The following is a 15,459-nucleotide window of genomic DNA, read 5'->3' as shown; positions in this document are numbered from 1 at the left end:
TTAAAAAATGTTGGAGAGGTTTGTCACATGGCCGTAGTATAGCATATGTCTGTGCAAAGTTTGCACACTTGAGGATGCACACGTGAGCATGCATCCTCATGCAGGCAGGCCTATTTATGTCAATTGGGACGCAGTGGCTGTACAGACAAAGCTACAGCTCCTAATTTGCCAGCAATGTGGGTGATTGGCCCGAAACCCAAACTGTATGCATTTGGGGTCGTGCGCCTGTCAGATTGGGAGCAGCAACCCTGTCTGTACAGCTGCTGCATGCCAGTTGACATGAATGGGGATGCATGGAACACCTGTGCTTTTCCACGCGGCATACGCTATAATATTCCTGTGTAAACGAGACCTTATAGATAATGGAGGTAAAAGCCTTTTCTTTTGATCATGACATAGAAGCCAATCCGTTCTTTGATTTGCTTTTAGGAGAAAAAAAAAATTCAGTTTGACGCATAACGTCTGCCCCCTAACACATGGGGACCTTGCCTGTCCTAAACGACGGTGTCCTTCTCCTGTCCGTCTTGTAACATATCTTCTTTTCTGCAGTTCAAGCCGATCTTCCTGAACACCATTGACCCTTCTCACCCCATGGCCAAACTGAACCGAGCAGCTAACACGCAGAAGTGTATCCGAGCTGGCGGGAAGCACAATGACCTGGACGATGTAGGGAAGGATGTCTACCATCACACGTTCTTCGAGATGTTGGGCTCTTGGTCCTTCGGTGACTACTTCAAGGTGAGGCTGTCTTTGACTTGTGCGGGTAAGTCGTGGTCTTTCTTGTTGTAGTAACACTTTACTGCCCCCTGCAGGAGCTGGCATGTAAAATGGCACTGGACCTTCTCACTAAGGAGTTTGGAATTGACATTGATCGTCTGTATGTCACTTATTTTGGGGGCAATGAGGCTGCCGGCCTTGATCCTGATCTGGATTGTAAACAGATCTGGCTGAACTTGGGGTAAGATGTGTATCTCATAAATATTCTGCATGGTAATTACTGACCAACATTTCCTGGGCTCTATTAATGTATGATGTCTTCATCCAGCCTACCTGAGGGGCGAATATTGCCAGGCAGCATGAAGGACAACTTCTGGGAAATGGGGGATACCGGCCCTTGTGGACCTTGTAGTGAGATGCACTTTGACCGCATCGGTGGCCGGGATGCAGCCCACTTGGTGAACATGGATGACCCTAATGTGCTGGAAATCTGGAATCTTGTGTTCATCCAATTTAACAGGTAAAACACAGGAGAATACATAGAGCTCTGAGATTAGACTTGGGGAGCAATCCCATCTCTAGGAACTACTTGCAGGGTCTTGTCCTTCCTAAGCATTCACCAAGGAGATGCAAGGAGCGATTCATTAGAATCCAGTTTTCAGTCTCCCTAAAGGCAATGCCCTCTTTACCCAGCAGGTGTACAGACCTGGTAACATATTGCACTAAATACCCATCCTAATGGGCACAGCATGTGTGCAGACCCAGGACTCCAGTGTGTGCAGGGATGGTTGAATCCTCTCATAATGGGAACAGCAGGTGTACAAACCCAGGAACCCCACACATGGAGGGTGGGCACAGCAGGTGTACAGACCCAGGAACCCCACACATGGAGGGTGGGCACAGCAGGTGTACAGACCCAGGAACCCCATACATGGAGGGTGGGCACAGCAGGTGTACAGACCCAGGAACCCCGCACATGGAGGGTGGGCACAGCAGGTGTACAGACCCAGGAACCACGCACATGGTGGGTGGACACAGCAGGTGTACAAACCCAGGAACCCCGCACATGGAGGGTGGGCACAGCAGGTGTACAGACCCAGGAACTACACGCATGGATGGAGGCACCCCTCATAATGGACACAGAAGGTATACAGACCCAGGAACTCATCACAGGAATAATAGGAATCCCTTATAATGGGCAATCATTAGCCATCCTGCTGCCAATCTGTGCCCTGTTGCTGAGTTACACTGATTGGAAATTCTTTAGCCTCTTACACCCTTCCAGTTTTGTAGGATTGCTGGTCCCTATTGGGTGATTTTGCCAAAGCCTATGTCACTACAGGACGTGCTACATTGGCTGGCGGATGTAACCACATCTCTCAAAGGGGACCAGGCATGAGACACTCTAGGAAGGGTTAGAAGGGCCCTGCTCGTGAGAGCTTACAATCTAAAAGCAAGGGGCAGGCGATGCAAAGATAAATGTGAGGAATGGGAGAAGGTAAAAACTCAGTAGTTGGGTGCAGGCAGAGAGGAAAGGATAGGAGAGGCTCTGAAGAAGTGCTAATGACCAGCTTGGGAGGAGGTAGTGAGGCATCTAAAGAGCAGGTGGTGTTGGGAGGAGTGAGGGAAATGGATGGTCTGGGTGATATTGGGAGATGAAGCTGGTGATGTAACTTGGAGCTGAGTTGTGGCTGACCTTCTATGGTGGTACTTGATTTTTTATTCAATGGGCTTTCAGAAGGGCAGAGGGGTGTGGTGGATGGTGAGGAGTTTGGAAGTGGATGGGTCTGGCAGCCTCATTCATGATAGACTGAAGGAGGGGGCGCATGCAACAAAGCTGGGTCTGGGGTTGTAATTGCTGTATTCACTCTTTGCAGGCAGCACTTTTTTACAACATCTTTAATGAGCATCTCTCCACCATCCACTAAACACAGATTTTGGTTTCGGCTGGACTGACACTTTTTAATGAAGTGTGATGGATTGCTCCTGAATTTCGGCACTTCATCATAGCCGAGTCTTGGCACAGTCACCTCCTTGCTTAATAAGCTCAAGGGCAGGGAAGGAACCCAATTAATAAAGTCACAATTTAAAATTGTGAAGAAGTAGAACCAAAACCTCTTCTGGCAAATTATTTTCCTTTTTTATTATTTCCTAGTTGCACTTATTGGCAATGTTGTTGTCTCAATCTATCAAGGACCTTAAACACAGAGTGCACTTCTCCCAAACGCTAGGTCAGTTTAGTTTCCTCTCCTAAAGACCCGCGTGCTTGATGCTAACAAAGGCGTGCCCTATGCCCCATAAGTCACAGGAGTCTACGAATGAGAAAAAGTCGGCTGCGCTCCAGGAAAGTTCAAACGTTAACATCAAGCAAAGAGTCCCTGCTTGATGCCTCTTCCTCCTACAACATTCCACCCACAAACCCGGGCTAAATTGTAGAAGAAACTCGTTAGAGGTTGGGGGTAATAATCTTTGCTTGTCTATCTGTAACAATAAAGTTGCCAGTGTTTTGGACTTTGCGGCTTTTTCTTGTATTAGAGCTCTACGATACTGGTTAAATTAAAAATTAAATTTTTTTTTCTAAGAATAAACATTACGATTCTTGGTGTAACATCATCATACAAAAAAATTGGGCGAACTTTACTGTTTAGTTTTTTAAAATTCATTAAAGCGTATTTTTTCCCCAAAAACTGTGTTTGAAAGACTTTTGCGCAAATACAGTGTAACATAAGATTGCAACAATTGCCATTTTATTCTCTAAGGTCTCTGCTAAAAAAAAAAAATATATATATTATAATGTATATGTTTGGGGGTTCTAAGTCATTTTCTAGCAAAAAAATACAGATTTTTAAGGCTTGTACACACTTAGAAGAAAATCGGGCAAGAATTTTCGTCCAAAGAACTTTTGTAAGATTTTCGTATAGTGTGTACACAACTTTCAACAGCCGATTCCGACTTTTCGTACGAAAATTCGTAAAGGGACAAACTCCAAAGTTTTTCTTGTATGGGAACAGAACGAACGATTTTCGTTTTTAATGTGTACCTTTTTTTTTTTTTTTTTTTTTTTTTTTTTTTTTGTATGATTTTCATACAAGAAAAATCAGACTGCGCATGATCAGAAACAAAAAAAATAGAAAAAAAAGCCTTTGTCGTATGAGAACTTTCATAAACGAATTTTCGTTCATCGCTTTTGATTTTTTCCCTGTGAAACGAGGAAAATCAGATGATCGTTCTCCCCACTTTAGTGGTTTAATTCCTTTGATCTAAAAGAATAAAATGATACATTGTAAAACATTGTGTTTATAGTTCTCTAGCAGCCTTAATAATGTTGATAAACATTTGCAAAGATCTTTTATTTATTTTTTCTATACGATTTAATCGTGCAGCTTTATCTTGTGTCAAGTGTCTTGGTATACAGTGAGGAAGAGTATAAACATTTCTACGATTGCACTGCCCTAAACAATACAATACAGTAGTCAAACCAGGGGCCACCTATTCACCATCTGACTTTTGTAGGGAGAGTGACGGAAGCCTGAAACCTCTGCCCAAGAAGAGCATTGATACCGGCATGGGTCTGGAGAGACTGGTATCCGTACTGCAGAACAAAATGTCCAACTATGACACTGACCTCTTCATTCCATACTTTGAGGCCATCCAGAAGGTATGTCTCTTGCATAGCCATGTTTGGAAATTAATTTACATGTGTGCCACCATAAAATTGTATGGGAGATATTGATGTAAAAATTAGGAATCCATCTGTCGTCGGATGCCTGGATACATTATACTTGCCTGGGTGGATGCGGCATCTGTCCGATGCTATCTGTCCCCCGGCGCCTCTACACTGAGAACTGAGCGATCCAACACCGCCGATCGCTCGGTTCTGACACCTCCCTGAGCAGAGAACTGCTGCCTGTGAGTCAGAGGCTCTCTGCTCTGCCCCCTCCTTGCTCATTGGAGTGCTGGGCTTTCTAGGGGGCGGGGAGCCGCTGGCTCAGGCTCTCAGCGGCTCACTCGCTACTGAAAGCGGGTAACAGGAGTGAAGGACAAACTACACTCCTGTGATCCATAGCAGATGTACAGCCAAACCAGTTTTGGCTGTACATCTCCTAAGATAAGGCCTTCTGTGTGCTGCAGATTCCCTGAGCCCCCTTTCTATCCAGCGATGTCCACGAGTGCTTCACCAGTCCGGGACTCTATCTCTCTCCTGATTGGCTGAGACACTGGCTACTGTCAATCGGGAGAGAGGGGGGTGGGGTTGAACAGCAGCTTTGTGTCTGAATTGATACAGAGCTTCAACTCGGCTGCCTCCATAGCAAACTGCTTGCTGTGGGGGCACCTCAACAGAAGGGAGGGGCCAGGAGCTCCAGCCAGGGACCCGAGGAGGATCAGGGCTGCTCTGTGCAAAACCACTACACTGGGCAGGCAAGTATAATATGCTTGTTATTTTAATTAGGGAAAACAAAATGGGACTTTACAATCACTTTAATCTCTGTATCAGAACACATTGGCTTTCAGTGATGCTAGCCTGAGACTAGTAGGATTCCTACTATTTTGAGCAAAACCTGCCCCAAAGCCACCTCACACTGACCCTATCTAACCCCTTGTTTGAATACTCACCCCTCCTGTGACCTCCTTCACCTTCCTGGGATCCCAGATCCAGAATCACTTGCATGATGTGATCAATTTTCTGTCCTCACAGGGCACTGGAGCCCGTCCTTATACTGGAAAGGTGGGTGCTGAGGATGAAGATGGCATAGACATGGCATACAGAGTGCTAGCTGACCATGCCAGAACAATCACAGTGGCACTGGCTGATGGTGGAAGACCTGACAACACTGGGCGCGGGTAAGAGTCCTGTCTATAGAATATCAGTCTATAGACCTACTTAACAATGTAACTTTTTAGTTTACCATTATCGGAGCTAATTTTATTTTCTTTTTTCTCTGTAGTTATGTCCTGCGTCGTATCCTCCGCCGAGCTGTCCGCTACGCTCATGAGAAACTCAACGCTTCTAAAGGATTTTTTGCTACTCTGGTTGACGTGGTCGTCCAATCGCTGGTAAGTGACGCAAAGCACAGTGCAGAGTTTTTAGAAATTATCATATGACTGTCTGGAGGGTCAGGATAAGGAGAGTAAACGGAAAACAGAATTTCAGGACTATAGGCTGAACGGTAAAAAGTTAAAATCCTGTATTTGGTTCCTGTTACAATGATCTTGTATCGAAACGTGCCTGCTGTATTGAATTCAGAATTCAGACCTAAGTATTATCTGTATCATTTTCTGGCTGGTAACATTCTTTAGGAGTGCTTTGTATGCTCTCCTTTCACACTCTGCTCTCTCATAGGGAGATGCTTTCCCTGAGCTCAGGAAAGACCCCGATATGGTGAAAGATATCATCAACGAGGAGGAGACCCAATTCCTGAAAACACTCAACAGAGGGCGCCGCATCCTGGACAGGAAGATCCAGAGCTTAGGAGAGAATAAGATCATCCCAGGTGAGAGGAGGGGACCCTTCTGTCTCTTCCCTGAAGATGGGGTGAAAGAATCACAAGGGATTACGCTTTAGAAAATTAGTAACTTGCAAAATGGTAGATATCCAAAAACGAAGAGTACCAGCATGCACTGCCAGCCATGTGTTGGCCTATTGTTTCTCCACTGTTACACACTGCATATAATATTAGTGGTGTCCCACATTTAATTCCCAACAGGTATACTGATTGCTCAGAGGTTATACAGTCTCCAGGCTTTTTCTCTGTGTATATTTGGATTCTGTGGGGGGGCTGTGCTTTCCTGCCGCTATCTATCACTAGACAAACTGTGGAGGGGTATTGAGTGTATTATACTCTGTGACGTGTTCTCTGTACAGCACTGTGATTACCAGAGCTACATAATTGTCTAAGAATGATAGTGTGTGACTGTGGGGAGACATTAGAGGGTAAGCTCCTGTGGTGCAGAATTTGATGAAAATTGCTCAGTGTTCTCTGTACAGCACTGTGGTGTCGGTGCTATATGAATTACTAAAATGATTAAATGTTTCTTTCTCTTACGTCCTCCGACAGTCGCCGCCTCTTCATATTCGTCACATATGGGGTATTAGACTTTGCTCCGAAGGAGTAGCTAGGCAACAGAATATGTTAACAATAAAGCTTTTAACATATCCCACCCTCAAGGGGTGGTCCCCTCAGTCAATACCCTCCTACTTCCTGCAACCATATCTCAGTTTTAATGTCTAGCTTGTCAGGAGTGGCTGGCTTTTTCTGTGCTGGGGCTTTCTGCCCCAGACTCTTTCTTCTTTTTAAAATTTTGTTTGAGTTTTCTCTCTACCTTTACTTAGCTGTTATTTTTGTCAGCATTAGTTAGTTCTTCGGATGAAGAGGATCATGCAGACTGGGTCTCGGGCTGATCCCCCCTGATCGCAGGTCGTGGGTCAGTGGCTTCCCAGTCTGCCATCGAGGGTTCAGCCAGGTAACGCTCCTGGCACAGTGAACGACCCATCCCTGTTCGGTGCAGGGATGATTGGTGAGGTGGCTACCTCACTGGACGCTGTGCGGTTTCTTAACCCCCATTTTGTGCGTCTTGAATGCGACTCTCCCTGCCTCATGTGCAGCGGCTTGTTCGCCTGTGCGGGTCCCCCACGCCATGTTCTCCCCCCCCAGGGGGGGATTTGGCCACTATTGTGGCTGGCCTTGCTGCTCAGGTGCAGATGCTGGTGGCTGCTCAATCTACTAAAAGGCCCAGAGTTGCTCTTTCCTCTGATTCTGAGGGTGAAGGTGATAGGGCTGTTATGGCGGGGGCCTCCTTATCGGGGTCCCGCTCCTCTCTTGATCTAATAGGGTCTGAGGTGGAGGCTGAAGTTGAGGGGGTTGATAATTCTCCCCCTGGCTCGCCTGAAGAGCTTGCAATCATGGATGAGTTGATTGCTTCCATAAAGCAAACGCTGCGTTTGCAGGATGAGGTGTGTCCCCCCGCCGCCTTGGCGGCTTATGGGACGCAGAGAAAACACAGGACGCCGCAGGTTTTTCCCTGCAATGATGATTTTCAGCGCGCTGTTAAGGAACAATGGCGCAATCTACGCAAACCTTTTGCTGTACCAAGTAGATTCAAGCTGCGTTATCCTTTTTCACCTTCCACTGATGAAAGGTGGTGTGTGCCACCCCCAGTGGATCACGCAATTGCGGTTTTAAACAAAGCCACTGCGATTCCTGCAGAGGATTCCCCTGTGTTCCGTGACGCCACGGATAGACTGGAGTCTCTTACCCGTCATACTTATTCTGTTACGGGTTCTATGCTTAAGGCTCTGTTTGCTTCTCTCATGGCGGCCCAGGCGATCGCAAGTTGGACGCAGATGCTTAGGCGCGTCCTAGTGGCCGATTCGGCCTCACCGGCGACCCTGGATATGGTGGATCAAATCCACCAGGGTGTCATGTATCTGTGTGATGCGGACCTGGACCTGGTTCCGTTGGCTGCACGTGTGCACAGTGTGGCGGTGTTGTCTCGCCGCCTGATTTGGTTAAAATGTTGGTCGGTGGACCAGTCTTCCCGTAAGACCTTAGCCAATCTGCCTTATGATGGGTCTCGCCTTTTTGGGGAGTCCCTGGATGTGTTGATTAAGGGGATCACCGGGGGTAAGAGCACTCTCTTGCCCCATTTCCCCAAAGCTAAGGGGGCTTCTGGGAAGAAGCATGCTAATTTTCGGCCCCCTCAGGGGTCCTTTCGTGCCTTTCGGCCGCACTACAAGGGCAAGCCGTTCAAAGGTCAAGGCTCTCAGAAGAAGCCCTGGTCTGGTAAACAGAAGTCTGGCCAATCCGGATCTGCAGCCCATAACAGTGCGGCCTGAAGGGGCGCCCTCACCCAGTTTTGGGGTGGGGGGACGCTTGCTCGGTTTTCTTCGGCCCTGGTTGGCCCGTGTGCGGGACAGATGGGTTCAGGAAATCGTTCGATCTGGTTACAAGATCGAGTTTCTCTCTCGGCCGGAGAGCAGATTTTTTCCCTCAAATCTTCAACTGTCTCCAGAGCGTTTGCGGGACCTGCACCTGGCGGTGCGGGACCTGAGGGCTCAGGGAGTGGTGGTTCCGGTGCCTCATCGGGACAGATTTCGGGGGTTTTATTCCAATCTGTTCACCGTGCCCAGGAAGGAGGGCAAGGTTCGTCCAATTCTGGACTTGAAGGTTCTGAACCGCTCTGTGCGGGTTCGCAAGTTCCGCATGGAATCCCTGCGGTCGGTGCTGGCTGCCCTGGTTCCGGGGGAATTCATGGCCTCCATCGATTTGAAGGATGCGTACCTTCACATCCCCATTTTCGAAGGTCACCAGAGGTACCTTCGATTTGCCATTGCGGAGGATCACTACCAGTTCGTGGCGTTGCCTTTTGGTCTCGCCTCGGCTCCGCGGGTCTTCACCAAGGTGCTTGCACCGGTTCTGGCATTGTTGAGGGCCCAGGGCATTTCTGTCCTGGGGTATCTAGACGACATCCTGGTTCGGTCTGCGACCAGCCAGGGTCTGGAGGAGGACCTGTCCGTCACGATGCAGACTCTACAGGAGTTTTGTTGGACGATAAATTTTCCAAAGTCGACGCTGAGTCCGTCGGTTCGTCTTCCCTACCTGGGAATGATTCTGGACTCGGTACAAGCGAAGGTCTTCCTGCCGGAAGACAAACTCAGAACTCTTCAGGAGGAAGTCAGGTCCCTCAGGGACGTTCCGCACTCGTCTTTAAGGACGTGCATGAGATGTCTGGGATTGATGGTCTCGGCCTTCGAGGCGATTCCCTTCGCCCAGTTTCACACGCGGGGTCTCCAAGCGGAGATCCTGTCCAAGTGGGACGGGCGACCTCAATCTCTGGATCTTCAGATCTCGTTGAGTCATCGCACCAGAAGAGACCTTCTGTGGTGGCTCCAGTCCCCGATGGTGTCCGGGGGCAAGTCGTTTCGTCCTATCTCGTGGACGGTGATCACCACGGATGCCAGCCTGTCGGGCTGGGGTGGTGTTCTGGGCGTTCTGTCTGCCCAGGGGACTTGGTCGGAGGGGGAGTCTTCCCTTCCGATCAACATTCTGGAATTACGTGCGATAAATCTGTCTTCATCGCTGGACGGACCGGCTGCAGGGCTGCCCGGTTCGGGTGCAGACGGACAATGCCACGGCGGTGGCCTACATCAACCACCAAGGGGGCACCAGGAGTGCCCGGGCGGCTCGAGAAGTGGCCGACATTCTGTCTTGGGCCGAGACTCATGTCCCGGCGATAACGGCAGTTCACATTCCGGGGGTGGAGAACTGGCAGGCGGACTATCTGAGTCGCCAGACCCTGGATCAGGGGGAATGGTCTCTTCACCCGGCTGTCTTCCAGATGTTGTGCGCGAAGTGGGGTCTTCCAGATGTGGACCTGTTCGCGTCTCGTCTCAACAACAAGGTTCGTGGCAAGGACGCGCGACCCTCGGGCAGACGCGTCGGACGCGTTAGTGGCCCCGTGGCATCAGTACAGGCTGATGTACGCGTTCCCACCGATTCAGTTGCTGTCCAGGTTCCTTCGCAGGTTACTCTCGGAACGCAGCACGGTGATTCTTGTGGCACCGGACTGGCCTCGCCGGTCCTGGTACGCAGACCTCGTGAATCTGGCGCTCGACGCCCCTTGGCGTCTACCTCTTCGAGACGATCTACTGTCTCAGGGACCGATTTACCATCCTGCTTTACAGTCGCTGGCTTTGACGGCCTGGCTGTTGAGACAGAGGTCCTGAAGGAGAAGGGTCTCTCTCCAGAGGTCGTTCATACTTTGATCAACGCGAGGAAGTCTTCCTCGGAAGGTTTATTACCGTACTTGGAAGGCCTATTTTGCCTGGTGTGAGTCCAGGGGGTTTTCACCCCGCACGTACTCGGTTTCCCGTGTGCTGTCTTTTCTTCAGACGGGTGTTGATCAGCGTTTGGCGCTGGCTACGATAAAGGGTCAGGTGTCTGCGCTGGCCGTTCTGTTTCAACGTCCCGTGGCTTCCAACTCCTTGGTTGGCACTTTTATTCAGGGTGTGCGGCATCTGGTTCCTCCTAGGAGGGATCCTTTGCCCCCTTGGGACTTGAATCTCGTTCTTTCTGTGTTACAACGTGCTCCTTTTGAACAGATCAGGGAGATCTCGTTGTCTATGTTGTCCAAAAAGGTCGCCTTTTTGGTGGCGATCACTTCGGCTCGCAGAGTGTCGGAGCTGGCGACTTTGTCCTGCAAGTCTCCGTACCTGGTTATTCATTTGGATAAGGTGGTCTTGCGACCTAATCCTTCTTTTCTTCCGAAACGAGTTTCGGAATTCCATCTTAATGAGGATATTGTCTTGCCTTTGCTGTGCGCGAAGCCTAAACATCCAAAGGAGGTGAGATTGCATTCTCTGGATGTTGTTCGGGCGATAAGGGTTTACCTTAAATCGACTGAGTCTTTTCGTACGACGGACTCCTTGTTTGTTCTTCCAGAGGGTCCTCGGAAGGGCATGGCGGCTTCGGCCTCTACCATCGCCAAATGGATCAGGCAGACCATTGAACAGGCCTATGCTTTGCAGGGTAAGGCTCCTCCTGTCCCTGTGAAGGCGCGCTCTACTAGATCTTTGAGTACGTCTTGGGCCTGTCGTCATGGGGCTTCTGTAGCCCAGGTGTGTAAGGCGGCGACCTGGTCGACCGTGCACACTTTCACAAAATTCTACAAAGTAGATGTTCAGGCATCGGCGGATGCTTCTTTTGGCCGCAAGGTTCTTAGTGCGGCTGTTCCATAGGGTCCCTTGTTGGGGACTCCTGGCTGTTGGGATAGTTTTTTGTATCCCCTGGTTTTTTGTCTTTTCCTGGGTTGTTGCTCCTGTTGAGCACTTGTTTTTTTACTGTTGCCCAGCTGGTTTCCTTCCTTTGGTAAGGTTCCTTTCTTTGATGCGGAGACTGCGTTGCCTTTTCGGCGCGGATGCGTTTCCCACCCCTCATGTTTGCACTGCTTTGGGACGTCCCCATATGTGACGAATATGAAGAGGCGGCGACTGTCGGAGGACGTAAGAGAAAACGGAATTTTTGTAAAATCTTACCTGTAAAATTCCTTTCTCTGAGTCCTCCGACAGTCGCTGCCCCCGCCCCTCTTTTGGGGTTTGGTTGTATACTCTACTGCTATTCCAATAAAACTGAGATATGGTTGCAGGAAGTAGTAGGGTATTGACTGAGGGGACCACCCCTTGAGGGTGGGATATGTTAAAAGCTTTATTGTTAACATATTCTGTTGCCTAGCTACTCCTTCGGAGCAAAGTCTAATACCCCATATGTGACGAATATGAAGAGGCGGCGACTGTCGGAGGACTCAGAGAAAGGAATTTTACAGGTAAGATTTTACAAAAATTCCGTTTTTTTTATCTCCCCATTTTCCACTCTCCAGGTGATACAGCATGGCTCCTGTATGACACATATGGTTTTCCAGTAGACCTGACTGGTCTGATAGCAGAAGAGCGTGGTCTGAAGGTGGATATGGAGAGCTTTGAAGATGAGAGGAAAGCTGCTCAGGTAGACAATATACTATATTGTGTTTTGTCATCCATGTTCCGTGAACCTTTTTCTTTTTTTTTTTTTTTTTCCCCTGTAAGGCTGTGATTTTAATATAGCTCCCCCTCCATGTGTGGGTCTTATTATAACTCCTCCCCTATCTCTGGGACTTGATGCTGCAGTATTGACCTGACCTTACGGTTGCATTTTCTTGGCCATTCATGTATGCTCTTACATGTATATTGCCTTTTCTTATTATTATTTATTATTATTAGGACCTCAACAAACTATTTCTATATGGGATTTAGGGAGTATATATCTCCCACAAACCCCCTCCCTAAGAGGTTTAGGTGTTGACAATCTATTTACCCCTCACCTCAAACTATTTCTCTAATTTTTATTCTTTAACTGACCTCTCCTTGTCCTGTTTCAGCTGAAATCTCAGGGGAAGGGGGCCGGAGATGAGGACTTTCTGATGCTGGATATTTATGCCATTGAGGAGCTGCGCTCCCAGGGCCTGGAGCCCACTGACGATTCCCTGAAATACAATTACAAATCTAATTCTGAGGGTGTCTATGGTAAGATGCGTGTCTGGTGCTGTAATGGCATCTTGGTGGGAGGGTGCAGTGTCTTTTCTTAACCTTTTCAACTCAATTTATTAGATCTACAGCATATGGTACACTAGTGTGATCAGTAAGTTGATAATAGTCAAGTGTGGAAGTGACCGGTTACATTGGTGGTTAGTCGAGAGGTGAATGAACCCTTGCAATGATGCTCATTGTGCAAGTGATCCCTTACCATGGTGCTCATTGTGCAAGCGACGCCTTACGGTGGTACTCAGGGGGGGTGGTACCCCTGCAAGAACCCCACTTCGTTGGTCAGTGTAGAATTGATCCCTTACATTGGTGGTCAGTGTCGGCAACAGATCAATCAGCCACTGCTCTCAAGGGACCATTAGCAAATTCTGAAGGAACCTTGGCAGATAAAGGCTGATGTAGAATTTATGTGTGGAGGCATATTTATTGATCTCATGATGTTCTGTCCTCTCAGAGTTTGAAAGTGTGGTGGGCACAGTGAAGGCGATCCGCAGAGAGAAGACCTTTGTGGACGAGGTCAGCACAGGGCAGGAGTGTGGCATCGTCCTGGACAAGACTTGCTTCTACGCTGAACAAGGTGGACAGACATTTGATGAGGGATATATGGTCCGGGAAGATGATTCCAGTGACGATGTGAGTCTGTATTGGAGTTTTCTTTCTGACATTTCTCTTTAACAGACTGGGCTGATATAACGCCACTCTAAGCTCTGATGGCTGTGATTGTGTGTCTTTGCAGTGTCACTTCTCTACCCTCTCCTATGTGGGTAGCTCTGTCAAGGCCAGACTGGGATATGTACATCCCTAAAGCCAACAGTCAGGATCTACTCCTCATCAAAGTTGCAGCTGGAAAAAAGAAGACTAGATATCCCCAAATGAGTGTACATATAATCAATATCCGACACCAAGCGGCACATAAAATGATTCAAATTAAGTAGATATATACATGTTCATGATACCATAAACATTAAAGAACATAAAATTAATTCAGTGGAAAAAGACAAAAAGTGAAACTAAAAGTATAATGTCCCACAACGTGCTAAAAGCAATCCTGCTGACAAGTGAAAACAGTCCTCGATGAGATCCTCTCAGTATTCAGAGTCCCATATACACTATCCAGGTGTTGGCTCTTCATGAATAACATTCAGAGCACCCTAAAAGAATCCACCACCAATGTGCCAGAACCGCTCCCAATGATCAGACCCTTACCAGAGATCCTAGCCCCCCATTCTCATGGTGTGGGCATGTACGTTTTGGGGTATCAATACCAACAGACCACCAAGTAGGCTGAATGATGGCAGGGTGTCCTCTTACACACAAATCCACAATGGTCATATATGAAAAGAGAAAAAGCCTCCAACCGTGTAATAACGTTTAAACTGAAATTTTTATTTTTTATGAAAAAAAACCCGCTCTTTTTGCAGTTACATTGTCAACAGTAAATTGGCACATAGTGTGAATGCAGGAGAATGTGGAGTGTTCCTAGGGTCCTCACCACCTCCACGCTGGTCCCCGGACCTCAGACACCGTCTTCCACTCTTTCGCCACTTAAGCTGGTATGCCATATAGCCATGCCCCGATGCGTTTCGTCATTTCCGACTTTGACTGGGGGTGTTATAAGTTGCAGCATTATAAGACCAATTGACACAATATTGGCACAGCACTCACTTTAAAGGATTTTTTTTTTTTTCAGCGCGAGGATTTTTATGATTTAGAAGTCTAAATATGTCTGCTGTGGACCAACACAGACTGATCTAATTTTGGATACTTTGATAAATGAGGCTCATATATAATATTATTATTCTTTTTTATAATTTGAATACAATTCTGTAATTTTTGTTTACGTTCTTCTTCTGCTTTTGGCAGAAAACAGAGTTCACGGTCAGGAATACACAAGTACGAGGTGGTTATATCCTCCATATAGGGACTGTGTATGGAACTTTAAAAGTTGGGGATCGTGTACATCTCTACGTTGATGAGGTGAGTGCTGGCTCCTCCCTGAACCTTGCTTTTTTTAGGGTGAATCTTGTGCCATTCAGTCACGTCACCTGTTTCCTCTGTTTCTCAGCCAAGAAGACGCCCGATCATGAGCAACCACACAGCCACCCACATTCTGAACTTTGCCTTGCGCTCTGTACTCGGAGAGGCTGACCAGAGGGGATCTCTAGTTGCCCCTGATAGGCTTAGATTCGATTTTACAGCTAAAGGTGCCATGACCACTCAGGAAATCCGTCAAGCTGAAGAGATTGCAGACAAACTGATCCAGGAAAACAAAGTAAGTGTCGCAATAAACCTCCTCCCCCCAAATCAGTGCCCGAGCCTGCTTTGTGCTCTTTTATATTGCTACATTTTTTAATTGTTTCCCACTGGCTTTTTCATTTTATCTCATAACCTCTCAGTACATCGAACAGGCCAATCATTTTCCTTGTAAATCTCAATACTATAATCCTTGAAAGCAGTTTTACAATACATAAATGCCAGCTTCCAAATATAACAAATCGGTGATGTCTCGTTTACTAAATGTGGTCAGAGCTAAAAATCCCCCAGTAGCCAAACAGGAACTACGTATTGACAAAATCTGCTTTATGAAGTGATTACTCCAAAAAGGCCAATTTCCAAGTGTTTTATACAATATGGGTGGGTAGTTTGGCTTGCGGTTGCAGCTCACTCCC

At 47.6% G+C, this 15,459-nt stretch overlaps 1 protein-coding gene across 1 annotated transcript in view; it reads left to right on the top strand.

Annotated features, from left to right (window-relative positions):
* The window catches only part of AARS1 (alanyl-tRNA synthetase 1), a 29,257-nt gene that overhangs the window by 10,404 nt on the left and 3,394 nt on the right, over nt 1-15,459 (top strand). Inside the window, exons 3-14 of the mRNA XM_082269914.1 lie at nt 550-738; nt 813-958; nt 1,046-1,237; nt 4,231-4,375; nt 5,414-5,559; nt 5,664-5,772; nt 6,059-6,209; nt 12,091-12,215; nt 12,628-12,772; nt 13,245-13,423; nt 14,654-14,767; nt 14,856-15,062. Of these exons, the coding sequence (XP_082126040.1) occupies nt 550-738; nt 813-958; nt 1,046-1,237; nt 4,231-4,375; nt 5,414-5,559; nt 5,664-5,772; nt 6,059-6,209; nt 12,091-12,215; nt 12,628-12,772; nt 13,245-13,423; nt 14,654-14,767; nt 14,856-15,062 (1,848 nt within the window). The remainder of the gene's footprint in view (nt 1-549; nt 739-812; nt 959-1,045; nt 1,238-4,230; nt 4,376-5,413; nt 5,560-5,663; nt 5,773-6,058; nt 6,210-12,090; nt 12,216-12,627; nt 12,773-13,244; nt 13,424-14,653; nt 14,768-14,855; nt 15,063-15,459) is intronic.

Source organism: Pelophylax lessonae (genome assembly GCF_965119305.1).
Source record: "Pelophylax lessonae genome assembly, chromosome: 10".
NCBI lineage: Eukaryota > Metazoa > Chordata > Amphibia > Anura > Ranidae > Pelophylax > Pelophylax lessonae.
Note: the sequence above shows the minus strand (reverse complement) of the source record. Positions and strands in the feature narration are given on the sequence as shown.